Raw genomic sequence first — 27,911 nt, forward strand, 5'->3', positions numbered from 1 at the left:
TCAGCGGGGAGCATCAGTAAATAATGAATGGTAGGTGACTCATCCTCCATGGGGCTTCTAGGATGTTTGCTTTATTTTGACATGTTTAACGCCATGCTTCATGTTGTGTGCACACACACACTTATTCTATTGTTCTTTTCCAAAGGTCCTAAATGATTGGTATGGCATGCCTCACTTCACTGCCTGCTTTGTGCAGCAGTGGGCATGCAAGTGACCTACGTCAAACTGCCACTGACTGCAACCAAGACTAGAATTGGAAATCCTGGCCCTCAGACCCCACTTCCCATCGAAAGGAAGGAACAGAGTCCAGGAAGCCAGACTGCAAGTCTCCTGTGCCAGCACTTCCTTTGCAGGTAGACTTTAGATCAAGACATAATGCCTTTACATGGAGTATTTTAACAAGCAAGGAAGTAGCTATGCCCCGGGAGCACTGCAGAGGGTGGGTCTATTTTAAGAAGTTGTGCATACGAATGTCTGAACTTTATGCCAGTAAATGGCTTTATTTTTTCTCTTGCATCAGGAAGGTGTCTTCCAAATCATGTTTGGAGATTAGCAAGGGAAGTGCTGGTTCCATACAAGTGATGTATGGGAGCATACCAGGCAAGTCATAATGAATTCTAGGGGCTGTCCCTAGGAAGAAACCTCAAGGAAGACTAATGAGCAGCTTACATCAGCTGTATGAAATATCAATAGTCCAACTCTTATGTCTAGGAGATTCAGAATAGGGGAAGCCCCACTTTCACTTAGGTTTTATCTTTCATTATAAAATGCTCTAGGACTTTCCTTGAACTGGTCTTTCATTTTTATCTGGCAGCACCAAAGTAAAAGTGCAGTTGTTCAGGAGCGCTGGACCAAGTGGAGGGAAGGGGTCAAGAATTACGCTATAGCCAAAAGCCCTGCCCTCCTTCCCAATTAGCATTTACATTCAACCAAATGCATCCCTTACCGGGCTCTTTGTCCTCGTTCGGTTTAATGCATCGGACATAAGATGGCTCTTTGGACATTAAGATTTCAATTAGGCTGGTCAGACTGTTCTTGAACTGGGTTGCTACCTGTAGAGACATTGAAGATCTGTTACCTTCACAGGTAAGACAATGCTGTTGCTGGGTCATCAATTAACTCATTACTTCACTCCCTGAACTCCAAAACAGAGACATGTCTTCTTTCCCAATAAAGTGTTTTAGAAGCCCAACTGAGCCTGAGCAGTCTGGAGCATGTGGTTACCCAGGACACCCTCAGACAGGGGGCAAATGGCCCTAAAACATGAGCAAACTGTAGAAAGAATACTCCTAGAGAGAGGCGTTACCTCCCTTGCTGCTGCACTAGATAGTTTTTCTCCAGGGAAGTCAGCCATAGTGGTCCTCCCTTGAAGGCTTCCACTCAAGTGGATGACAAGGAGAGGGAGAGGAGTCAGACTCAGGGAGCCGAAACCTGTATTTTGGAAGTCACTTTGCTCCTCCTCATGCTTCCACATGGAAGAAAAAAAAGCAACTTACTGTCTCAGGCCGCCTCCTATTGTCCAACTCCACGGAAAGAAAGCATTCTCTAATGATGCTATTTTTAGAATTGCAGAGTACCTGAAACACAAATGAAAGCTATCAAACATGCATGCTCCTCTCTGCGTAGCTGCTACTGAAATGGAGGAGTGGAGGTGACTAGACATTCATAGTCTGGCCTTGGTTCTCCCCATCTTGCGATTACTAGATTCTTAACGCTGAAGCCAGAAGGATGACTATGATCACCTAGTCTGACCTCTAACTAGATCACCTCTTGAATCCTATTTTTCTATGATCTCCTGCACTTACAGGCCATAGCAGTCTTTCCAGTAACCTAATTACTAGATGGCTGTTAGAAAGAGATCCCATCTCATTTCAAAGAGCTCCAACTCAGAGTTTAAGGCAGGGTGTCCCAAACTGTGGTACACAAAATCTCTTGGGGGTATGCAGGAGAAATTATGTAATGGTGGATTTAATTTTCATTATAACAACAGGCACAAGGGGTTAAAATATAAAATATATGCTGGTAGGGGTATGTGGGTAGCTGGTCAATCTGGAAGGGGGTATGCAATAAGAAAGAGTTTGGGGACCTCTGGTTTAAGGCCAGAAGGAATTGAGAGGTCATCTGCTACAACCTTCTGTACAACCTAGTAAAGCTTCACCATTACCCACATCCTCAACCTAATAAACTTGTGTTTTAGAAAACTGTCTTCCAGAAAGGCGTCAAGAGACTGATACCACACCCTGCCTTTTCAGAACAGCAATACAACATTCTGGTCTCAAGAAAAGACTATTCCTTACAGACCAACATATGCTCCCCAAATAGCGTGTTACTGCAGGGGCCAGAAGAATTACCTATAAAGAAGACACTTACTTATTCAGTATGGTTCTGGCAGGAAACAGAGAGCATAGGCAGGTTTGCAAGGAACTGCCTATGGCTGAAAAACATTAAGGACCAGGGAATCCCATTTTTAACCCACCAGTTTACTTAATCATTTTTAGTAGATCGCATTATGATAAATGTATAAAAGAGTTGTCACTGGGCACAAAAGTAAGTGTTGCAGCAGGATTCCAGATATTCTACCAAAGAATTCAATATAGCTCTGTCTCAAGAAACAACAACTGAAGATATAGCTCAGACTTCAACAGTGTCTTACCTCTTTCAGGTTTCTGTACAGGAGATCATTATTCTTCTCCAGAAAGCCTGAAAGTTTGAAAAAGACATTGAGTGTTGTACTGAAAACAATTAAAAGAGAAGTCTTAGGAGATTATTGCCAAATCTGCTGCTTGGGTTGGAGGCCATCACCTGGTTTTCATAGCAACCACTCTGATACACCAGAAAAAAAATATTCCACCATATTCCTGCCTGGTCAGAAGAGTTTTTGGTGGGGTTTTGCATAGACACACTTAAATGTTCCATGAAGATGGCTGTATCAACCAAGAGAGATTTTTGCACTAAATGACTGTCTGGGTGAGGCACTGGTCCAACATACGGGCAACCAAGCATCGAACCCCACTTTGCTTATTCCATCCCAGGTTACACTGAGACACACAGAGCAGGGACACTTCTTTCAACTCCAGGCTAATTCTGTTCCTACCACACTATGCAGGGTGAAAGTCTCTCCCTCCTGCAAAAGCCAACGTGTTGGTCTGGAAAGTGCTATTTTAGCATGCCTCCATTTTCATTTTTCATCCAGGGTGTGAGGAAAACAAATTTCCAAACCTCATCCACCACTGTAACACAGACTGGCTGTCCTTTGTCCAGCTCTGCATCCTAATAGTCACTCCTACTGATTCAGAAAAAGCATCTTCCCAAATCAGCCAAGTACACAGAAGTCTGTCTGCCAAAAGACAGCTTCAGTTCTATTAGGTATTCAAAGCCAGAGACAAGTCACTCAGGCTAAACAAAGATATTTCAAAAAAGTCTATCTTTTTCTTGTAACCTTACACAGAAGTGTAGCACACAGAAACCTTAAAGAGAAAAAATACATTCTTCTATCTGACCCTTCAAATTAGAAGCCCCATTGCTCACTGTAATCAGGGGCAAAAACTGAAGGCCCCCGGAGCTAGCTAGGAGCTCAGATTTAATCAACAGATCCCAACACACAATGCAACTGGGAACCAAAATCGAGGGAATTCTTCTACAAGAGCCTGAAGAATCCAAAAGTTAACAAGTTAGAAGATAGGGTGAATCTCCAGTGAAAGCCATTTCCATCATGCACGTTCAGAAGATGTGAGCACCTTAAAGCAGCTCAGCAAAAGAAGCTTTGTGATTAGAACTCCAGTTTGGCTGGACTCAGACCTTTCAACCAAGCCAGGTCAGTTAGATCCTTGGCTGCCACATTCTGGTGTAGCCCCATTAGCTCCAGCAGAGCTGCTTCCTTTACCCCATCTGACAATCTGACCCAGAGATTGCCAATTTCCTATCAGCAGCTAAGGATCAGGATCTTGCTGTTAAACACCTAGGCATGTGATTTCCATTGTGTTAGTGAGCGACCCCATTGGTTTCAATTGGATTAGTTGTGAGAGTCAAGTTACCCACCCTACCCAGTTTGTGCATGATGTGATTCCGCATATTGAGTTCAGCCTCTTCCCATACCCATGCCATGCGCATTTTCCATACTTAGAGACACTTCTCAACTTGAAAAATAACATTTAAACTTTAATAACTTCCAGGAGAGAGCCAGAAAATAGCATCTGCTGGAACAGGGAAGTTTGTCCTACAGCTGGCTTTGCTGTCTTGAAGAGGTCACACTCACCTACTGCACAGTAAGTGACCTCCCCTGCATAGTGAAGGAGACGGAAGTCCACCCAGTCAATTGATTTCCGAGTCTTTTGATCTGCAAGTTTGCGGCTGCAGAAAGAAACCAACAAGAAAAACAAGATGCCAGATATCTTCTGCTGCCTATAAGGATGATTATTTAAAACTTATTAAGAGGTAGATGCAAAAAAAAAAAAAAAAAAAAATTGAGTTAACTATGTATTCGCATTGATCTGATTGCCAGTTTGTGGCCCACTTTAACAATTCTTATATAAGTCTCTTCTGAATGAAAGGAGGCTTATGTAAGAATTGGTCAGGAGCCAACTGCTAATGAACTGTTTTAGTGGTACGAGGTTTGTAGAGTACAATGACAGTTCCAAAACTTGTGTCACCTGCCCCTTGTCAGTGGAAAAAAATATCACTTACTCGGGATGTGCCTACATCTGTTTGCAGAAAATACCTTGTAAACATTTAGACTATTACTTGATCTGCAGGATCAAAAGCAGAAATGCCAGTGCCTTATTTCACCATGAAAAAAAAGTGCCCAAAATAGGCAAAAACACATTAAAAATTTCATGAAAATACTAGTGACTAGTAAAAAATCCCCACCTATAACACAAAACATGCAAAGATGACACTGCTGCTACTTTAAATAAATGTTAATATAACAAGTCTAAACCCTACTGCAAGGTAAATAGTTAATAATGGCAAAGTATTCTCCATGTAACTGAATTGTGTTAGTTTTAGTGATTCCTTACCCTTTAAAGCACATTCTAAAAATGCATTTTCTTCTTAAATGCAATTGGACTTAATAATCTCTAGCCGAAAGACAGTAAGATAGTAAGGTACACAAAAGTGACAGACAGATTGGTTACCGACTTTCCACAAAGACTGCCCAGAGTTTCAGATATCTAGCGATAACGTTCCAGATGCTTGAGTCTGGAAACTGATGGCTATTCACTGGGTTTTATTTAGGCATGTTATGAATTCCAAGGCAGAACCTTCGTCTTAATTTTTCAGATGCATTTGCCTAGCACCTATCAAAACCAGGCCCTGAATCCTGCAGGTGCTATAGCAATGTATTTATTAAAGTAACACAATTTGTCCCTAGTTTTTATGTATTTTTATATATATATATACATATATATACATATATATACACACACACACACACACACACACATACATATACATATATACACATACATATATACACACACACACACACACGCGCGCGCGCATGCATAAAGCACAGAGAAAAGCAGATCACCTGGACTCGGGTATTAGCAAATTATTGATACACAGAAGAATTTCCCTTCTCCCCTCCCTGCCACACCCACCCATCCACCCAGCCCATCTGCTCCCATAATTATATGTTATATTTTGTGTAGCTTATTAAAGTGGCAGATTGGAAGTAGCCTGAAAGGACTTGCTTTCCTCTGGTACTAAACAAGGCTGTTCCTCTTCAGAATCAAAACTGAACCCCGGGGAAACATGAGGGGAACATTTCCTCTATGGTAGGTTACAGAGACTAAGTGCATACGTCAGGAAGTGGGCATGATCTCCTACTTTCTCTTCCAACTTTTCCAAGAAGCTCAAATCAGTTGCTTCACCAGGTCGTAAACATTCTTCATCCTTCGAAAGAAGAAACATTTCATATTTTAATCCAACCAAATGTGTCATCAGCAAGGACTAGGAACAGCATTTAATGAGCCAAGTTTTGCTAAATGTGAGCATCTTCTGTAATCTGTAAGAACACGCAAGTCCCTTCAGAGAACTCCACACCCCGCGGACTGCTCATTTGGATTTTTTTTTAATCATTTCTAATAATTGGACATTGCAAAGGGCTTTTTCCTGCCTCTGTTTTTGTTAATAGAGTACATTGCTATTGTATTTGCACAGTGAACTTAGAAGTTAATGACCTACATTTTGTGAATTTAAAGTTCCAACTAATATCAAATGGAAACTACAGATTTTTACCCCTGCTAGCCTCAAACCTTGTTTCAGTGAATTAAACTAGGTGGGAGACACTAAACCCCTCATTAAAACTATTTGCCATGGCACCTACAAAAAACTCAGCTACTGTCCATGATGCTGACCTGTTCAGTCTCACTGTTTCCTTGCGCTCCCATATCTCTGAAGTCACCTGCTAGTTGGTTTTATACTACAACGGTAAGTTTTTTGGGCAGGGAACCATCTTTTCATTCAGTGTTTGTATCGGCTCTTAGTACAAGAGGGTGCTGGCCCACGGCTAGTGCCGAGGTGCTACAGGGATAGCAATGATAATCCAACACCATATATCTGCCTGCTGTAGTTACCATTACAGTCGAATGAAACGTTGTCTTATGGCATTGTCTAAATGCCACCATAATCTGGGCAGCATCTATGTCCCAGCCATGTTCACATAAATATTACGTTGCATTTCTTTATACATTTTCCCAGGTACAACTGTGTAATGTCATGACTGTTTAGTATGATGTTACATGATAATTAACATATCTCTGCAATTACAAAATTACACGCAACTTGCCAGGCACTGCCGTGGTAAACTGAAAATCTTAACTGTCACTGAAAGTTTATTTGGCTTCATACAAGATACCTCTATGTCCCCTTGCTAATTCCCAAACTCATTTTAAGACAAAAATATATGGTTAGAGATGGTTTTGCATTCTCTGCAACGCCCTGCCTCTCTCCCCTTGTCTGGTCCATAATGCTATTGTTAGTCGCAAATGAAGATGGTAGGGTGAAAGGAAGACACCATTAAGCACAGAGACCCAGTAAGAGGGACACTGAAGATCCTCAAACCAGGTTTTTTACTAAAAAACCATAGTCAGAGTCCAGGAAAAACCTAAACCTATTGAATTCTCAGCTTCCCTCTGCCTACCCCCTCCCCACAAAAACCTGCACGCTCTGCCAGCATGCTAGATATACAAAAGTTCTGCTTGAAAGACCACCTCATTACAACAGCAACACTAGCATTAAGCTCCAGTAGACAGGAGCCCAGAGCTACAAGGCATGAATCATTTGATTCCTGTATCCATGCGATAAACTCCACTCCTCTATCAGCAAGTCAGCAAGACTGGCTGGTGTCAAGGTACCATATATCTTTCTCAAATTACATACCTCTTTAAAGGAAGGATGTACCTATAAATCTTACCTTCCCACTACACTCTACACATACACACTTAAGAATTGACCATGATACAATAGCTATATGGCTATGTTTCAAGCAATTTGATCTTCTGCCAGGGTCAGTCTCCCGTTAACAGTCAGGACACTTAATCCTAAAGGAGGATGTCTGCTCTGCACTTTATAGCAGCCCCCCTTTGTGTTAAAATGCTCCAGATGGAGCTTCCAATATTTTACCCCATGTTACAAATGGTAGCTGCTGCAGCTGGGGCTTTTGGGAGTAGAGACATCAAACAGGTAGGGGAAAAGGGAGAAAAATCTCAGCACATAGTCTATGGTTTTTTTGTTGTTTTTTTTTTTAATGGGAAATTTTTCATGTTCCAAGTCAAAATAGCCAAATCAATTCCAGATCTGTGAGTCATTCAAGAACCATATGTGGCCCTGCTACCAGCAAACATCCTCCACCCCCACCTGGGGCTTCAGATGCTTCCAAATCCTTTGGCAGGCATCCTACATGCAGGCCCAAGCCCAGAGACTTGGAGTTCAGATGCTCCTGAGTTTCACTTGCCCTCAGCCGTATGGCCGCAAGAGCAAGCTAGGGAGGAGTCTCCCATTTTCATAAAGTTGGCATGTAGTCAGGATCTTCCCACTGGAAGTGAAAGTGGGAGGCTAACTATATATTACTACCCCCTGCCATGTTCGTGGTTTTCCCCTGTCCTAGGAAAACCACCGTGGTGGTCTTGGGATGCAGCTTAGCTTCCTGGATAAGGCAATGGATCAGGAAATCTGGGTTTGACTCCTGGCTCCACTACTGGCCTGGTAAGTGACCTTGGGCAAGTCACTTCACCCCCATTTTATAGAAGAGGAAACTATGGTACCTGGAGGTGAGGATACTGACCTCCCTTGGAAAGCCTTTTGAGATCCACTAGTGACAAGTGCTACATAAGGGCTTTGGGGTGGGGGTGGGGGTGGGGGGGGGTTGTTATTCAGAGAAGACCATTGCCTCTATAGCCAGGTACTCTGCCTTAACTTTGCTAGCCAGGTTCTGGAGAAAGAACTTTTGCATCCATATATTTATACCCAGCAGCCACAGAGCTTTGAAATAATTCTGGTGAAGCATTGTACAAAGCATTATTAGGCTTGATGCAGCACAAATGTTTGTTCCTACCAGTATGGAGACTATTCCTTTATGTTTCTGTTCGACCAGCTCACAGATGATCTTGTTGTTGAAATAGGGAACTGGCTCCCACTGGAATCAGAAAAGGAAAACTTCCTTTAAAAGGCATTTCAAACAAGACCTCTATGCACTCAGCTGAAAGCATTTGGAGCTAGTCATATTTAACATCATATTGGAAGGGTTCATGACTCAGCCCCTGCTCTACATCTTCCTTCTTTAGGCAGCATGGACAGCTTCCCTTTTTTCAGGCCACTACACTGCAGTACGGTGTCAGTTTTGCTCTTATTTTCTCAGCTTTCTCTTTTGGATTCTCACAAGGATGCGTCTTATCTCTACAAAGGCATTTCATTGCAGATCCTTCTGAGAAATGAGCCCTGGTTTTGCCACATTTTCCTTCGAAGCACACAAACTAAACAGTTCATCAGAACAGAAAGGATCCAGCTAGGAGGGATGAGATCGAAGTTTGGAGCTGGAATGTTCTCAGTGGTGGCAGATGACAGAACAAGGAGCAGTGGTCTCAAGCTGCAGCGAGGTAAGTTGAGGTTAGATACTATAAAGAAAAACTCTCTCATGAGGAGGATAATAAAGCACTGGAACAGGTTACCCAGAGAGGTTGTGAACTCTCTACCCTCGGAGGTTTTAAGACCTGGCTAGATGAAGCCTTGGTTGGGTTGATCTAGTTGGGGCTGGTCCTGCTTGGAGCAGGGGATTGGACTAGATGTGTTCTCCTGAAGTCCCTACCAACCCCCATTTTCTATGATACTATTAAAATAGGGGCAAGGGAAAAACAAGGCTGAGCAGGCAATTGTGAATCATGTTAGGTAACAGAGGCATGATCTTTCCATAGGCTAGAAGCAAGGAGTACAGCTTGCAATTGCCCTCTGCTTGTCTGATTGGCCAATGGAAGGAGGGGACTCCTGGTTTAGAAGAGGCTGAGACCCGATGCAGGAGAAAAGTGTCCTAAGTGACACATCATTCAAGTGTGACAAAATATGAACAGCATGTCGAGAAGGTCTTACCCTAAGAGGGACCAACTTTTCTGTCACAAAGTTGGGTGATTTGAAGACACCTTGATGTCTCAAAACAAGCGTGCTGTGCAGAGGCATAACTCATAAGATTTGTGTCCTGGGTGCTAACCCTGGTGGCTCAGGGGGAGACATTGCTGCTTCAGGGGGAGGTGTCAGTACTCAATGCTGCCTGCAGCCACCCCTATTCTCCAGTGCCATCAAATCCCAATGCCACTGGGATGCGGCAACTGAATTCAGTGGTAGCCTGCCCTTTAACTCAGTGCCTGGGGAACATTTCCCATCACTCAACACTAGTTAGTGTGCAGTAGTTATCTCTAAGAGAAGGAAGAGCAATGAAAGTTACCTCAATGCCTTCCTGCTCGTATTCCTCCTGCTCTGCCTTCAGGGTCATCTCAATTAACAGCTGCTGGAGCTTCTCATTGCAGTAATTGATGCAGAACTGTTCAAAGCTTTTTTTTTAAGTAGTAAAATAAGTGGGAGGAATGCAAGATTCGTTTAAAAACAAGATGGTTTTAGAGCTGTCTTTCAAAGGAAGAACTGATTTCTAGTTGCCACTAGACTTTTAGTGAAACTAGGTAAAAAGCAACAACAATAAAAATCTTTCCTTCTGGTAACAAACAGTCCAGGAAATAGCTGTGGTTTTGCATTCCCACTGGGAAACTTTTTTCTACAAACACCCCATGCCAAATTTAAACAGGGTCTCTAGTGCAGGTGTTTAATGGGTCTACATACCCATCTCTCCAGCTTCCCATCCACACCTCATCCCTAACATTCAACCTCAAGGAGAGAGTTTGGAAAAAGCCCAGTTAGCCCCAACTCCCTTCCCCTCCTCTCGTGCACACTTGTGGCTAAGCTGCAGTTCTGCACTTGCAGGCTCCAGAACGAAATGCCAGCGCATTCACAGAACAGCTGCATGCACAAGATACCTGGCCCTTTTTGCTGACTTGGCACACTCAAGCAGCAGCCAAACTGCAGCACTACACCGGGTTCTAAAATAGTGTTAAAAGGTCCTGACCCAGCCAGAGCGTTAGCAAATGGGGTCAAGGTGTTCACAGAGTAGCTCACCTCTCTAGTTACATTTACATACTGTGGTGCACACAGCAGAGGTCAGGCATACCTGAGAAAACGAGTGAAGCGGGGATAATACAATTTAGCCCCATTTTCATGTGCACTTACCTGTTTGTACTCAACACTTCAAACCCATAGATGTCCAGCAGCCCAATCACAGTTTTCCTGCTGGGGTCCTGCCAAAACACATCATTACAATGCTCTGTTATCATGTTTGAGACGCTTGTAAAGATCACGTGTTGCCAAAGCTGCCGGACAATGCACTTTTAGCATTGGATACAAAACTGAAGAGACTGCTGACTATCCAGAACATGAACCTCCAACTCCACAGTCTGGTGCCCGACATCAGATGGCAGTTATGCAAACTATTTTTTCGTGAACCCAGAGTCATGCCACACTCTGGCAACACTAACACTTAATGCATGACACTGTCAGTAATACACAAGTAGTTGCTAGAATGGGAACCAACCTTGTTGGCTAAAGAGGTATTAATTTTGTTGACCAGCCAAGTAAAAGTCCGTCCATAAATTGCCTTAGCCACAGCATCCCGAGCGCAGCCTGACAGGTCTGTATTCAATGGAGTCAAGACCTAAAGAAAGGAAATATAGTAAATATTAAGATTCATGAACCAAAAAATGACAAAGCCATAAGGGAAATACAGAGTGCCTGAGCAAGGGACTAACATATAACACAGTGAATTTAAATAATTTAAACACTCCTGGATCAAGAGCAGGCCACCACCCTGACCACCTGTCTTTCACCCTGACATGCAAGCCAGCACATTCTGTCTTCAGAGAAGAACAACTGAGCCAACCACAGCTCCACATACCATTGCTGCTACTTGGTGGGACTAATAGCTTAGGACTTTAACTCTGAGGCTCCGTGCTGTGCTCTTATTATTGCCCACATCCCATTCAGCTGCATGTGGAAACTCATCCAGTCTTACAATTACAAGACAGAGTTGAAGTCTGGGAGGCTTTGAAATAGTCAGCACACTCCATACCCTGTCCTTTGTAACGGGAAGCTGCAAGATGGTAGCTTTATGTCTCCAGTAATAGAGGACAGGCTGTAGAGGAGAGGCACCAAAACTGAAATATTGGTAACTAAGGATTAACCCCCTAATTTGGAAGCAAACAAGCAAAAAAAAATAATGTTCTTAGCACTGGTTTTGTGCAAATGGGAAAACAGTCACACCAAGTTTAAACAATCAGGCCAAGCTTACTAAAAACACCCATGCAAATCAAGAGCAGGGCTTGTCATCTCATGCTTTAACCCCTAGATCAGACTGACTCCCAGTGAACATATAAGTGTGACACTGGCCTAAATTATACCTCTTCAGATCTGGCTTCAATTTTCCTATTCGTAAGAGCTTCCTGTAGAAGAGATAAGTGGACACCCAATAACTGCAGAGAGAAAGAGACTTCCAGTTAAAACACAGAGGACAATCCCATGGTTGTCTTCAAGTTGGAGCAAATTTTTCAGGCTCCTTGATTTAATGTCTATTACTCTGGTAAATAATAACCTGTTAAATATAACCTGTTATACAGCAAGCAACAAATGGATTTCTCTGCTTTCAGAGATAAATGGTGAAATTAAGATTTAACAAGCAGAAAAAAGTCAGCCACTTCAATAGTAATGGTGTCACTTGTCACGATGGGATTACATTAATTATAACTGCATTCTTATATATTTGCACAGAGCTAAGATAACTTCCTGGTTATCTCTACACTGGCAAGCACTTTCAAAAAGAGAAGTATGCTTCCCCATGAAGTAGTGAATCCATTAGGATATATTCCAGTTGACCTGTTTGCGGTTATGGGGCAGAGGGCATTACTAGATCTCAGGCATTTATCTTTAAGTAAAATGAAGCAGCACACACCGAGTTTCAGAGTGTGAGCTCTTCAGGGTCAGGCCTCTCCTTGGAAGGTGCTACCATAAACTAAGTGCCTAGCAAAGAAAGGAAGCAACAACATTGGTGCTAGAATCGGGGGATGGATACCTTGGAGATCCATTTGATCTGTGTGCCATTGCGGATGATGCTGTGACCATTACTATCTTCTTCAAATCGAATGTTCCCCAGATGCAGGACACTGGCAATGATCCCATATAGATTCTGATACCAAAAGGAACAGAGAGATTGTGAGAAGCCAGAGTCATAGTGGTAAGTGCCATGGCATAGTAGCAGCACAGACTCTTGGCTGACCTAGGGGTGGATACCCTGATTCACAAAACAAGCTATTGTTGAGGGAGATTGGCAACTTCCTAGACTTGCTCCTGGGTTTTATAGGGCTCCATATCAAGTAATAGGGCTCTTTAGCCCCCACAGAGTTAAGCAGCCACTTGCTCAGCCTAAAAGGAATGGGGTAGTGCCCACATCTACATGGTGGGAATCACTATGGCCAAGCAGGGAGGTGAAGTAGGTCATCCAAATATCAATGCACATTGATGACAGTTTCCAGCTCAGGCCCGCTGGTGCTGGGTCCATTTTTTCTATCCATAGCTTCTCCTTTCACTGAGCTGAACAAAATACAAGCCATGGAGCGTAGAGACAGCTTGCTACATGATGCATTTAAGTCAAAGGGAACCATTACATTTGTAAAAGCTAGAGAAGCATATAAGCTTTGAACTAAAAGTAACCAAATGTCATCAAAAGCCATTGCTGGTAGGGAATGGAAAGAGAAGTTGAGGAAGCAAAGTGTGTTTTAATTTGTTCTATTTCTTCAGAAAGGCAAACTGATCTCTCATCACCATCCCTTCCCCCAGAAACTCCTAAGTCCATCCCAGGTAGCATGGGAGATCAGTTCAGACCAGCTTTTCCAGTTTTGAAAGAAAATCTGTGAATCACATAGATGTTTTAACTGTATGAAGAGTAACAACAGACCCTTTATTTCTATAGTGTTTCATTAGCATCATGTATTTCTGGTGTCCATCTCTATATTAATATGGCAGTTTTCACCACTGTGGTAGCTATAAAAATCACAAACACACTTGCAAAAAAGCCTAGGGGCCAATCAAAAAACTACCCACTAACAAGAAGGGTTGCATAGTACTAGACATCATCCTTCTTGGTGGAATACAGAAACCAGCAAGATTGTACTGTACAGCACATACTTCAGTATCATGTCCATACATCACCTCCTTGAAAAATCACTAGATGGCCCTTATTTGGAAATTCTCCAGCATAAGCCAGAACAGCCAGGGAGTCAGTAGTTGCCTTTTTTGGATAAGACACATGTTCCCATACCTCAAGATCTTTTTCAGTGAAGTCAATGACAGAAAAGGCTTTGCAGACTATCCTCCAGTCATTCCGATCATTAACAGAGGACACTTTGGCACATTTACCCTGCAGAGCATGAGAGAGATACATGAAGACTTTGCATCCATAGTAATCCTGTTGGTGTGCTGATTAGATACCACTAGAGATACCTTGGCTTGACATTCACCTGACTGTAACAGAGTTTAGTTTCCCTGACCCAAGCTTTCATTTACCACAAAGTAAGAGCAGGCAGATTGTTAATGCCATACATCAGCTGTTCTGGGAACCACCCCCCTTCACCCCTTTTAATTCACTGCACTTGGATTATTTGTCTGACTCCCTATTCTCTCATAGATTTCATAGACATTAGGGATGGAAGGGTCCTCACAAGATAATCGGGTCCAGCCCTAGGCTTCCCAGCACCCCTAGAAGAGTCTTAGTTTGCTATAGTTTGCAAAACAAAACTCACTTTTTAGTCATCTACTAAGACGATTGCTCCAGCATGGCCTATGCAGCTCAGAAGTCTACTGGTCAGGTCTTTCACTGAGTTACTTAAAAGCATGAATGTGTGGAGATTGGGTACTAAAGTGCTCAGCCCACTTACTGCCAAGCTTTCCTAAGTGTTTGGTTTCCAGATATCTATTATTACAGTGATGCAGTTGCTATTATTAATATATATTCTTTGCACATTAGTCATAAAAAAATAAAATGGTTAATAAAGCAGCAGTTTGCTCAGATAAATCTGCATTTTATCAATGGGTGCAGGAATGCACCCTTACTCAAATTGTATAACACACCTGCTTTAATCTCTAGAACAAATCAGTGCCAAAAAGGAACACATACTAACAACTGTTTTAGGATCTATAGTTTCTAAGTCATTGGCTATAGTCAAGACTTTCAGCATAATGAAATTCCTAGTGGTTGTTCTCCTCCAAGTTATAGTAAGCCTACTATATGACCTTTGCAAGCCAAGGTAATGCAGATACCTGCCACCAAACTCAGCCCATAACAGCCCAGAGGTGGTTCCATGCTGGGGATGAAGCTGTTTCCAAACCTGTATAAGATACATGTACTTCCGGGGATTGCGCTCCAGTCCAAGAGATTTCAGCAGTTCTTCATCTCCGCCCTCCAGCAGCTGGTAGAAGATATGGAAATTCCGCTCCCCGCGGTTTTGGTGGACAACTCGGGATTTCTCAATCAAGTAGCTGAGAATGTGTCCCCCTACTGCACATCCCTAGGAAAAAGTAGCCAGGTTATACCTTTCACCCTCAGAAGGTCCAAGCGATATGAACTCAGCAGAAGCATTGTGATCTCCTCTTCTCCCCCAAGTCTCACACAAGCAGAGTTATATCACTAAGAGTCTGTCTGTCAGAGTAAGAGCATAGCTATTTTCTCTATCATCATCTTTACTAAAAGCATCCCTTAGGAAGAAGCATATTCTGTAGCTAAGGAATTAACTATCTTTAACTCCTTAAATACAGATAAGGATGCAGACACATCACTCATTAAAAGCAATAGCTGCAAAATAAGGGGTCAGATGAGAGTTGCTTCTGGCTGTGCAATATAAATGTATGAACCAACTGTTCCAACACCTGTGCCAGACATGCTTGTTTTCATACTAGTCCATTATATTTGTTCTTACCTTAAAATCAAATTGGATATCCATGTACTTTCCAAATCTACTTGAGTTGTCATTGCGCAGAGTTTTTGCATTTCCAAAAGCCTGGGGATAAACAGATGAGATCAATCAAGAACTTCCAAATGAGAGCTCAGCGTCCCAGACGACACCCTCCAAAGGACAAGGACAAACATTCTAGCAACAAACAATACATGCTGCTCTATCTTTAGTCAAACTGAAACACCGAATTGATAAAAACTATGCAGGTGTAAGTATAACAGATTACTCTGCATTTCCAATGGTATATCTAAGCAGAATGTGGCTCCTTGGCACCCTCTATATCTGCAGCCTTGAAGAGTTGGTGGCAGGCAAGGTATAAGCACTTACAGCTTTAGGTGTTCTATCCAATTTCTCCTACGTTTCCAACTCACAGTCAATGTGCAGCTAATTTTAGGAAACTCTGGAAAAAAATTACTCTTGTATTTATAACACTGCATCTTATGAATCTACTTATAGGGCTCAGCTCAGTTTGGGGAGAAGTCTTAAGACCTGCCCTTAATAGAAACATCCAAAGATACTTGGCCTTACTTACTGCAGATCAGGCAGCTCACAGGACAAGGGAGGGATACTCAGAGAGGTGTGTTCATTTGTGGACAATGCAGCCTGCATTAAATGTTCTCAGTACCCTCCCCCCACCCCTTATTTCCCTGAGGCACTGTTGACAAAATTCCCTATTTACACAGCAGATCTCTCAAGGGGAAGATCTGTAGCTTTACATAAAAATAGAATTATTGTACCGTGATAACTTTAAGCAATAAACAGCATAATATGCTCATTCTTATCTATTTTCTAAGCTCGAGAGGAAGCACTGGGGGGCGGGTCTGTATTTAGTCTCCTCTGCGTAGGGTTAGGAGCTCATTGGCAAATTGAGATCATTTTCCTAATGTGAATGTCAGTAAGGGAGAGGGCATCTAGAAACATTTCAGTCTCACACAGACAGAGGGCTCTGGCAGATCCCAGCCCATGGACACTAACCATGATAACCTTTTTCCCTGATAAAGGTTTGCCTTTACCTCCAGAACTGGATTGGAGAGCAGCAGGCGATCGCGGACTATTTGCAGCTGCTCCGTTGTTGGACAAGTCACTGCAAAGTACTGCAAGATCTTCTTGGAGGCTTCTGTCTTCCCAGCTCCACTCTCCCCAGAGATGAGGATGAACTGGTTATTGCATTCAGCACACATTACTCGGTAGGCATTGTCAGCTATGGCGTATCTGAACAAAGACGATGTCAAGAATTCAGCATTAAGAAATTTTCACAATGTGAAATGCCCATACAAAATAGGAAAAGAAAAAAAAAAAAAAGCTTTGACCGGTACTTCATGGGACACTTAGCACTAACCCAACAGACTGGAAACAGTAGCATGTTCTAAGCCAAATTTACTGACCTGGGTCACATTAAAAACACTTCATTCACAGTTGAGAGTAAGGTAGATTTCATAGACATTCAGGCTGGAAGGGACCCTGGAAGATCATCGAGTCCAGCCCCCTGCCCAGGGGCAGGAAGTCAGCAGGGATCATAGGATCCCAGCAAGATAAACATCCAAATGTTTCTTAAAGGAGTTCAAAGTGGGTGCTTGAACGGTGGAGAGGGTAGAGAAGAAGAAGAAAGGACCTTTATTAGTTATTATAGTTCTGTTAGAGTTATTAACAGAACTCATTTGGGCTGCCTGAACCCCTGTTAGATGCAGCCTACCACACTGCAGGTCCACCAAGCAAAGGAGAGGCTGTAGTTGAGAAACAGGCAAGACATCTCACTGGGGATCCGAGTTCAAGTCTTGGTCTGCAATCATGTCAAAAGCCACCTCTCACCCCAGATGCCCCTGGTCATTTGTAGGGTTATACGACTGGAAGGAACCACTTGGACCATTAAGTCCAGTTCCCTGCATTCACAAGGAACCATTATCCATCCTGGCTGGACAGTCAAGTGATTGGAGATGAAACCAACTGCATTACCCTCTTATGTGCTGTTGGCTATGAAGCCTGGCATGCCTTACCCATACTTGGGCAGAAATTTGATCCAAACTCAGACATGCTGGTTTAAAGTTTTCTTTCAAAGCAAAAGGCCCTGGCCAAGCCTACCTGACTTCTGCCCATAGTTATTTTTAAGTAATTAGCAGAGTCTCCACTGAACGAGCCACTGGGAAAAACTGCAAAGCTATTAAGTCTCTGGCTTTGACTGTTGACTTCAGTCCACTTCCTTCTCCCTGAACTCTGAGTGGAGGGGGAACAAGTTGTGAAAAATGCATGAGCACCGAAGGGTCAATAGGCAGAGCTAAGTGCGAAGGAGCCCAAGGGGAAGAGGAAGGATAAAAAGAGGGAATACTTCAGACCAGCTGAAGGGAGACAGTGCCGGCACTGAAAGTCCTGAACAAACTCCTAGACTAACCCCGTCTGACAGACCTCTCTTGTGCCTCTTAACAAATTACCTTCACAATTTTCCTCACCTGTGAAACAGCAAGAAACACTCACTCACCCTCTCAGGGAATTTGTGAAGATCAGCATTCACAGAACATCTTCAAAGTGCCAATGATACAATTCCCCAAGGATTCTGGACACAGTCCCCATTATAACATGGACTTTAGCACATGTCACCACATAGCCACTACAATTGTTCCCTGTGCTAGCAGTAACAGACTGCAAAAATGACACCTTCATTTTGCTGTATAGTCATTCCTCATACCACCAAATAGAAATCGCCTTCCTTCCAAATTGACACCCAATTTGAACATCATGCACCTTCTGGACCCCCACTTAAAACAGTATAGTTATTTGACAAGCAACCCCCAAATGGTGTGCATTACCTGGTAAAATGCTAGTATGAGAAGAGAGGTTTTTAAATAGCTTTTAAACTCCTGTTCATTACACACAATAGCAACCACTCTGTAACACTTAAGAGAAAGTCAACGTGTTCAAGGAAACTGAAATCTAGAGGCCTTTAATGAGACTTACACATGTGGTGGCAGTTCAAAGAAGTTCACTCCTCGATAAAGCTTCATCTGTTTCTCTGTGTAGATATCCAGCTCTTTATAGGGATTCACAGAGACTAGGAGGGTACCAATATAGGTCTGTGAGAAGAAGGAGGAAGCACAGATGTAGGATGCAAGTGCCGGAATGAAAGCAAGCTCTCCTAAAGGAGCAAATGTCAAAAACATCAGGCCACCATGGAGAAGAAAGGTGCTGGTCGTGGTATGTTTCTGTAACAATTCCAGGGTTTCATTATTTCCATATATCCAATCTCATACCTCCTAAATCCCAACAATATTTACACTCTGATTTTATGGTTAGACAGTAATTAAATACATTTAGTCCGTTATTACCCTAATAATTTTCAGTGGAAAACTTGGGGAGATGTAGGAAGACTAGTTAGCTCTGGGAGTAGGGCCAGCTACAAGTGAGTAAGTTATGATGCAAGTCACCTCGGTCCCTAGAATCAGTGCATTAATGCACCCCATCAGCAGCATCACAAAAGCTGCAAAATCATAAAAACATGCATACTTACATATATGAGGTCCTCTTGATATCGCTTGCGAAGGTTGTCCATGAAAGCACTCTCACTGGTGTGGGGATCCAAGAGAACAAAGTCCTGGATCCCAACTTTGTCTCGGGCTATCAGAGCCCCTTCCATGTTCAGGGTGACGTTATCTCCCTCCTCTTCTTTCTACGAATGAAAGGAGAAATGACCCAGTAATATTTTCTGGACCTTCTTGTTCTTAAGGGGAAACCTGTTACATTGGAGTAAATCCAGCCTTAACCTCATACACCATCCTCATAGCCCTGTGGTCCAGGTGGTAACTGAGGTCCTGGAACACCAGAGTTTGATTTTCATCACAGATTCCCCATGTAACCTTGGGTAAATCACCTATAGTCTCTCCCCACCCTCCCTCATCTCAGTTCCCCATCTGAACAATACAGGTAATAATGCTGCCCTATCACACCCTATCGTGGTGTGAGGATGGGCTCCAAAAGGTGGAACGACTAAATACTCAGGATCTAGGTAACAGCAGCGGAGCCAATTCAACATTAAGACTTGGTTAGTGACACTGTGGAAAGGCAGGGAGAGATGGAGGGAGATTTCAGCATCAGACGCTTTGAGATAATTAGCAAAGGGAAAAAGGATGGAAGGTACCTGAGAATTAAAGGGATGTGTATTTATGTCAGACCCAACAGATTTTCTCCAATAATGAAATACCCTCTTGGTTTGCATGTACCTGAATAGTTGCAATAAGACATACTGCCTCACAGAAGGAAAGAGTTAGAGAAAAACAGGTGCATGGATGTTCCAGGGGCAATCTTCAAAGTGACGTGTTCAGGCTTGCACGCCCAACGAGAGTGAATTTCACTGCAGCATGGATGCTGGTAAAATGAGTATTCATTTCTTAGTACTGCCATCTCTAGTCCCAATCAGGATTGGCCATTTAAAGTGAAAAATAGACTGCGAGACCAAGATCAGATGAAAGAAAGGGGGTGGGGAAAGAATTCAATTGTCCAGTAATTCTCTAACCCTTAAAGCAATTGTCTAGAAACCAAAGAAAATCCCAGTTCCTAAACCTAGCTGTGCTGCTAAAGATCACTAAATTACTTTGGGCAAATTATCAACTCTGTGCCAAGTCTACTTAACCAATCCCAGCTGTGTTGGTTTTGACCCAAGTATATCAAGCTGCTCAGACTGCAACATCTGGAGCTACTTAAGAAAGGAGGTTCTCTTTAAAGAAACATCCTACCTAAGATTTTCCAGGGAAACCCAAAAGTTAACTCCCATCTTGCTGCATCTTGTATTTTTGTCTTTCCAGCAAGCAAACCGAGAGCAAATTTTTACGCTTGGACAGCAGATGTCTCCATACACCAAGGAGAGGGGTCTGGACAGAACATAAGACTATAATGCAAATGCAGCAATACAAAGATCTTAGATATAACACAGTTGTCTTGTTAGATATTAAAATACTCTATTGCACTTTTTAGGGTGATCTGCAGATAATAATAATATCGGGGCTAACAATCCCCCTTCTACAAAAGGGTACTTGCAGAGCAAAAGGCCACCTCACTACCCAGTTTTGACTCATTACCTTGGAAATTAAAGCTCTCTTATTGGGATAGAGCTCTTAAAATTCTCAGATTTACAGGTTTCATCGCTTTTGTCTTTTGTTTCTTAAATAGCTTTCAAGTCAATATATTACATATCAGCAAGCAAGCAACCTACTATAGCATTTACATTGCTAGTGTTTCATATAAAGATTATACACCTTTAAGCATTTCATTTTACTTTAATGCATAAGGTATATTTCCTTGTTGTATTTCTTCTTTGCTATATTGCTCATTATTAGCTCACCTTCCAACAAGATCAGATCTTGTGAATTAGACCAGACACAGCAATTTAGGGACTGTCAGCCAAATGTATAAGATGATGCATCAGTTAAAGAAACCTAGTATCAGTCCTGTGTGCTGCTCTCATGTTGTCCTTTCTGACATTGGTTCTTGAGATTTTGCCACTCCACTGGCTCAGAGAGATGACACGCACAAGATCTGGCATCCACATTAGAAGGATGGAGTGAGGGGTTATTTATATAGCGGTCAATGCTATTTTATTTGTATATGTTTATTAGGAACTGATCAGGAGAAGTGGGAACACATCTTGAGGCTTTTATTTTGAACTTTTCACTTATTTGGATTTCAGCTCTGGGGAGGACCCGCAGTAAAAGAAGAAAGCTGCATTTCTGACAGCAATTTCACATGAGGAAGAAATATCAATGTCCTGACCTCATGGTCACAACTTCTTTCATGAATGTGATGTCATGACTTAGTTGATCTCAAAGAATATGCTTCAGTTCTTGTTGAAGGCTTATTCCTTCTGTCCACAGTACAGCCAATACTTCCATTTTGCTGGTTTCATATCATAAGCAATGATCCTGGCCACACTTTTCAGATATGAAAGGGAAGAGGGCTTTGATTATTACCCTTATCAACTAGTATGGCATCTGGACCAAACTTTAACTTAAGCAATGGCCATCTGCTCATCTAAAACTCACTCTAATCTCGAGTGGATGGCGTATTCTTTCTAGGTTCAACTGAATGGGATATTTCTCATTTCCTTCATGTTGTGGCACTGTTACTGTGCTCTGTTAAACAGCTTCTGTTCCACCCCAGAGGTGGCTGCATGTTTCATGGTAGATGGCAGGATTTCTATACCTAACATATAAAGTACTTTATCCCTGTGCATCAGGTATGCCTTACTCAAAATATACAAGCAACCTGAAAAGTCATCTTCAGAATTATTTTAAAGTTCTTGTTAGAGTCAAGACATAGAAAGTCATGTAGGAGGAGGAAGAAAAAAAAAACACAAAACAAGGCAAAAATCACTTCCCATTCTGGTGGGTTTCCAATTTTGACTCAAAAACATGAAAGATGAAAGATTAGAGATTGCAATCCCCTCTCAGCTTTCAATCTGCAAGTCTGACTGCTTTTGTTCTGAGAATTTGCCTCCGATTAGCAAATTCAGTAGTTGTCACGCTGGCATTTTTTTTACTGCTAGTCACGGAACAGTTTGAACACATTTTGCTGATCTCCCCAAAGGGTTACAAACGTGCACAGATTAGAGATGATTGTGGTCTCTTTCAGTATGAATGACCATTCTTACTAGAACAAAGCTATCACTCTGAATCTCTCTGCTCTGAAACACAGGCGAAGCATTCATACCTGGGTTTTGTATCACTAGCTCACAATTGGTGCATTAAAACATCCACATTCAGCAAAAACCTATTCTGGAGGAATTTTTCTGATCTTGCAAGATATGACCAACAAATGCTGTATGTTGAAAATACAAGATAAATGTACATTTATCATCAATGCTGCCCTTTTGATGAAGTTCCCTTTCCTTCTGAATGGTATTCAATACTACTGTATCTGGGAAATATAAACCAGCAGTACAAGTGACATTTTTCCACCACAAAACAATGAAGGCAGTCTTTTTGGAGATAACACCTAATCATGCATGATTGAATGCTGGCCTAGATTAATCTTTATATTTTTTTTAATATAAAGATTATATATGTCTGTATTTCAGGTACAGGCATACATTTTGCATCTAACATGCCACCGAATGCACAAGGATTAAAAAAACCCAACAATGAAAATTACCTTGCAGATCTGGTTTCTTCCCTGCTACTTTCTTCACCATTCAGCAAAGAAACACTTTCTAGTTTTAATTATCTGGGCTTTCTTAATCTCGTTGCAATGGTAACTAAATTTGGAGCATGGCCCCGCCAATGGGAATTCACGAACATGGCTGGGAGGGCGCACGACTTCTGTAATCCCTGACCAAGCTGTACAAGCGTGTATCAGAGTTAACAGAGCAGCTCTGCCTCTACTCAGGGTCACAGCTGAGCAGAAGTTACTTGTCATCACCCTGGAACAGTGAGTGATTCAAGTCTCAAATCAAACGCACTCATTCCGACTGTAACACAATAGGATGTGATGAGAGAAGGATTTTGACTGGAGGTGAGTGAACGTGAAGTAGTCCAGGGTTAGGGATCAGATCAGACAAATCCACGTTCTTCAGCATGTATTACCAGTTAAGACAAGTGGGCCATGATGTACAAGCTTACTGCTGGAGCACTGAGAGCGTGATCTGGCTTGGTCCCACTAACCATGGCATAAAACTAGGGTTGGCAATGGGAAGCCTACCCAAATATTGTCAATTGACCAGTCACTTCATTGCATATTGTTTGACTGGTCAAACATAGCACTTTTACCAAAAAAACCCTACATTTTTTGGAGTTTTCTTGACAGAAATAGGATATTTTTTATTTGTTTTTTGACACATTTCTTAATGGGAAATTTATACTTTTTCCATGCATTATTTGGACCTATTGGCAATTTTTTAAACAATTTTTGACTGATATTTGATCAGTCAATTGACCAGTCAAATACCCAGCCCTATATAAAACAATCCTGGTGGACATGCTCTTGGGAAAATTCAGATTGACCAGAACAGCTTTGACTGCTAGACAGAAGGGGTAAATATAATAGAAGCCAGTAGGCAGATGACACTTGTGAAGCTGGAGACATCCAGGACTGGTATTCTTTAGGCAGAAGCATTCAACACCTTCGAGCCATGTTGCTTGCATATACGAAGCAGAATATGGCCTCCCAGTACTCCCCATGAAGCATGCTCAGCCATAGCAAGGCTGGGATACTAGGAGGCATGAATGCATCTTATTATTATTATTGGACAGTCCCTCCACATCCTAAAATCTTAGCTGGTCATTTTGAATCATCAGCAAAACATTTGAACTGCTTCATCCCAGGATGCTTTGGGCTGTATCCCTATTATCCGAGAGCCTGTCATTAACATCTCATCCATGAAATGATGGGCATTACTTTAATTGATCACCCTCTTCTGGAGCCTCCTCAACTTTCAGCCAGGAACAGCCTGCTCTCTCCGAACAGCCCATCCATCCTTTCATGCTTGCCTGTCTCCACTCCACTGCCCTCTCCAGACTGGTTTCAGAAAAAAACCTTTCCAATTAAGCTCTTCTGTTTCTATTACTTGGGACAGGAATCAGTTAGCATGCACTTTGGGCAAAACTGTTTTGAAAATATAAGCAATTGGCATTATAAGCAAGTAATCTCTTAGATGCTTCGATGACTGCCAAACATATGCGTGATAAATATTTCATAAGAAGCCTCCTGAACACTTTTTCCCTTGACTGAAACCCGTGAGCCAAACCAAAGAAATGAAACCGAATGGTGAAAACCTAAACCTCACTTAGCCTAAGACCATCCAAACCCAAACTGTATCACAATATAAACCACATTCCCTCCTTTTTTGCTCCTGACCCGTTGGAAATCTTTATTTTTCACTGTTTTAGCCAGCCAGCCACCCTCTATAACCAAGTTAAGACTTCTTTTTTTAATGGGGTAATGCTTAAGATGTGATGCACAGAGCTGCACTTCCAAGATGGATTTATTATTCTCATTGCCTACTGGCACCAGAATGTAAAGAGCCAGTTTTATTTTCTCCCCAGCCTAGAAATACAAAAGAATGACTAATCTTGAAATCCCAGGAGCTGCTTTGCTGATCAAGTTTCCTTAACCTATTTCCTTTACCAATACATTAACTGGCAAACGACAGTCTGCTCGCTTTTAGGCAGAGATCCGTCACTCGTTTTCAAGTTAGGCTTAACTCTGATTTACTCAGAGTTTGCTCAGATGATGGCAACATCTTTCCATAATTACTACCACCATTATTTTCTCCCCCCGATCCAATCCTGAGTTACTCGAAGAAGGGCAAATACGCTTTTCGTGTAGTAAATGTAGGGTATTCATTTGATCCTGGCTGCCTCAAACTTTTCCTCTCCACAGCTACACTATGAGAATCATAGATTTTTCTCACTCCCTAGAACATAAAGCTTTATCAGGGAATCTAGCCAGAGAACTGCACGGGAATATTTTATTCGCATCTAGCCTTTTGATGTTTTTCCACTGAGATTTTATTTTCGGCATTTGAAGTCGACAAGAATCAGTGAGGGATTCAAACACTACTAAACTCAGGAGGTGTTTAGTTCTTGATCTTTTCTTCACCCACCTCATTTGGTGGAAATGTTTTGTTAAATTAACTAATGAAAATGCCAACACAAAAAGACTGTGTAAAGCTGGTTGAACAACAAAAAAGCTTCTTGCCAATTCTTTGCCAGTATTTTGCTGTTATCACAGAACCATAGAACATGAGGGCTCTCTCCAATTTATAGGGACCTCAGGTCACATCTAGTCCAACCCCCTGCTCAATGCAGGACCAGCCCCAACTACATCATCCCAGCCAAGGCTTTGTCTACCCAGGGCTTAAAAACCTCCAAGGAGGGAGACTCCACCACCTCTGGGTAACCTGTTCCAGTGCTTTACTGCTTTCCTAGTGAGAAAATTCTTCCTAATATCTAATCTCAACTTCCCTTGTTTCAACTAGGGCCCATTGCTCCTTGTTCCGTCATCTGCCCCCACTGAGAACAGTCCAGCTCCATGCTCTTTTGAACCCCACTTCAGGGAGTTGAAGGCTGTTATTAAATCCCCCCTCAATCTTCTCTTGTCTAGACTAAATAAGCCCCGTCCCTCAGCCTCTCATAAGTCATGTGCCCCAGCCTCCGAACCATTTTTGTTGCTGTCTGCTGGACCCTCTCCAATTTGTCCACATCCTTTCTGTAGTGGGTGCCTCAAAACTGGACACAGGACTCCAGGTGTGGCCTCACCAGTGCTGAATAGAGGGGACTAATCACTTCGCTTGATCTGCCGGCAACACTTCTACTAATGCAGCCCGGGATGCTGTTAGCCTTCTTGGCAACAAGGGCACACTGCTGGCTCATATTCAGCTGATTGTCCACTGTCTCCCCCAGGTCCTTTTTTGTAGAGCTGCTGCCCAGCCAGTCAGCCCCAGCCTGTACTGGTGCATGGGATTGTTCTGTCCTTAATGCAGGGCTTTGCACTTCTCCTTGTTGAACCTCATAAGATTCCTTTTGTCCCAATCCTCCAATTAGTCTAGGTCACTCTGAATCCTAGCCCTACCCTCTAGCATATCTACTACTCCCCCCAGCTTGGTATCATCTGCAAACTTGCTGAGGATGTACTCTATGCCATCTTCCCGATCACTGATGAAGACACTGAACAAAACTGGCCCCAGGACTGACCTCTGGGGCACTCTACTTGATACCGGCTGCCAACTAGACATCAAACCATTGATTATGACCCTCTGACCCCAATGCTCCAGCCAGTTTTTCATCCACCTTACAGTCTATTCATGCAGCTCATACTTCCTTAGCATGCCCGCGAGAATATTGTAGGAGACTGTATCAAAAGCCTTGCTAAAAAATCAAGGTACATCACATCCACCAGTCTCCCCGTGTCCACAGAGCCAGCCATCTCATCATAGACGGCAATCTAATGCATGTTAAAAGTGCAGGTCTCTAATGTTTTCCAGCCAGTCATAAGGCAAAGAGATCTGCCTTTTTTAATGGCTTGCTCTATGACAAAAAAGTAGGTAAGAACACAGTTATTTCTGATGGCACTGTTAAAACATCGTCTCTGGAGATCAGCACATAGCTCCCCCCTTGAATAGAGACAAGTGCAGCAAATTGCCATCCCAGATCACACAACTTTGTTGAGGCTTCCCTGGCTGCTGTGCCCTCCAACAAGCTAATCCTGTCTGCAGAGGAGATGCACCACTTTCTTAACAAGGTTCTCAAAAATGCCAGTGCTGATCTTGCTTCAGGTCTCCTTCCATAACACCCCATTTTCATAACCTCTCTTAAAAGGCACTTCTTGCCTAAAGTCTGTCAGCAACACTGCCATAGAAAGCAGCATATAAACGCACTCTGGCACTTTGCTCCTGTGTGCATGTCAAGTCTGTTCTTCAATTTAGGCCCCCTCAGACAGGGATCACATCCTCCCCTTTTAGGAAAATATCTAACAAACTGCTGGCCCTATCAGGTTTATGCTTGCAGTAGCATTTGGGGGATCTTAAGATTACTGAGAATCAGCACGGTCCTGAAACCCAAGCTTTAGTGTTTGAAGTGTTAAATCCTAATTTAGGGAGCAAACCCAGGCACATCAGCAGACAGACTAGTTCAAGTGTCAAGCTGCATGCTGCCGCCTCTACCTTACAGTAGCTCCTGCTAGTTTCCCCAGTAGAGGTCACTATAAAACTCATTTTCATATTAAAACCCAGCATTTCCCTAAGGTTCCCTCCCCTTCTACTGCTTAAGTGCAACATGTGCGTCTCTAACACCACTGTTTTCAAACCACTGATGGCTTGCAGAACATTAGCAGATAAAGCTCCTCATTTTCCTCTGCCAAAATGAATTAAAGGGGTACAGGTTGTAGCCGTGTTGGTCTAAGGACATAGGCAGACAAGGCTCTTTGGGTAAATCTGATATCTTTTATCAGACCAACTCAAATAGTTGGAAAAATTCTTCTTTGCAAGCTTTCAAAGCCTGACAAAGGGCATTTATACCCCAAAGCTAAAATGAATTAAAAGCTTTTTATGAATTAATAGGATTGGATTGGGGAACAAAGTACTGAAAACAAGTACTTTCCTACTGCTGCTTGACCATGTAAAGCATTGCTGGAAGGATGTTATTCTACTGCCAATGGAAGGGGATGTGATCCATTCGGTTATGAATAGAAAGAAGGTGGAGCAGCAGCATTCCTCTTCAAATATGGTCCACGCTGTAAAACTGGTTCTGTAATGAATTTGCCAGTGACCTTTGCATGGTTGCACTGAGGCTAAGGGGGTGGGGGTGTTATATCAGGACTAGAAGCTATGAAGAACATGAGAAT

At 42.5% G+C, this 27,911-nt stretch overlaps 1 protein-coding gene across 2 annotated transcripts in view; it reads right to left on the reverse strand.

Moving 5' to 3' along the window:
- MYO1H (myosin IH) overlaps positions 1-27,911 on the reverse strand; it is a 49,479-nt gene that overhangs the window by 14,233 nt on the left and 7,335 nt on the right. The window contains exons 1-18 of one of the 2 annotated variants that reach the window (XM_014517887.2): positions 22,725-22,769; positions 19,093-19,251; positions 18,543-18,658; positions 16,607-16,805; positions 15,558-15,638; positions 14,970-15,149; positions 13,904-14,002; positions 12,659-12,772; positions 11,991-12,062; positions 11,129-11,248; positions 10,768-10,835; positions 9,935-10,040; positions 8,555-8,635; positions 5,801-5,892; positions 4,256-4,350; positions 2,654-2,700; positions 1,497-1,577; positions 947-1,052 (exon numbers count right to left, since the gene is read on the reverse strand). In XM_014517887.2, coding sequence (XP_014373373.1) covers positions 947-1,052; positions 1,497-1,577; positions 2,654-2,700; positions 4,256-4,350; positions 5,801-5,892; positions 8,555-8,635; positions 9,935-10,040; positions 10,768-10,835; positions 11,129-11,248; positions 11,991-12,062; positions 12,659-12,772; positions 13,904-14,002; positions 14,970-15,149; positions 15,558-15,638; positions 16,607-16,805; positions 18,543-18,658; positions 19,093-19,218 — 1,783 coding nt within the window. In that variant the 5' untranslated portion in view covers positions 19,219-19,251; positions 22,725-22,769. Of the gene's footprint in view, positions 1-946; positions 1,053-1,496; positions 1,578-2,653; positions 2,701-4,255; positions 4,351-5,800; positions 5,893-8,554; positions 8,636-9,934; positions 10,041-10,767; positions 10,836-11,128; positions 11,249-11,990; positions 12,063-12,658; positions 12,773-13,903; positions 14,003-14,969; positions 15,150-15,557; positions 15,639-16,606; positions 16,806-18,542; positions 18,659-19,092; positions 19,252-22,724; positions 22,770-27,911 lie in introns of those variants that run through there. The other variant, XM_006015142.2, reaches the window with a different exon arrangement.

The sequence above is a fragment of the Alligator sinensis genome, unplaced genomic scaffold (genome assembly GCF_000455745.1).
Source record: "Alligator sinensis unplaced genomic scaffold, ASM45574v1 scaffold628_2, whole genome shotgun sequence".
Taxonomy (NCBI): domain Eukaryota; kingdom Metazoa; phylum Chordata; order Crocodylia; family Alligatoridae; genus Alligator; species Alligator sinensis.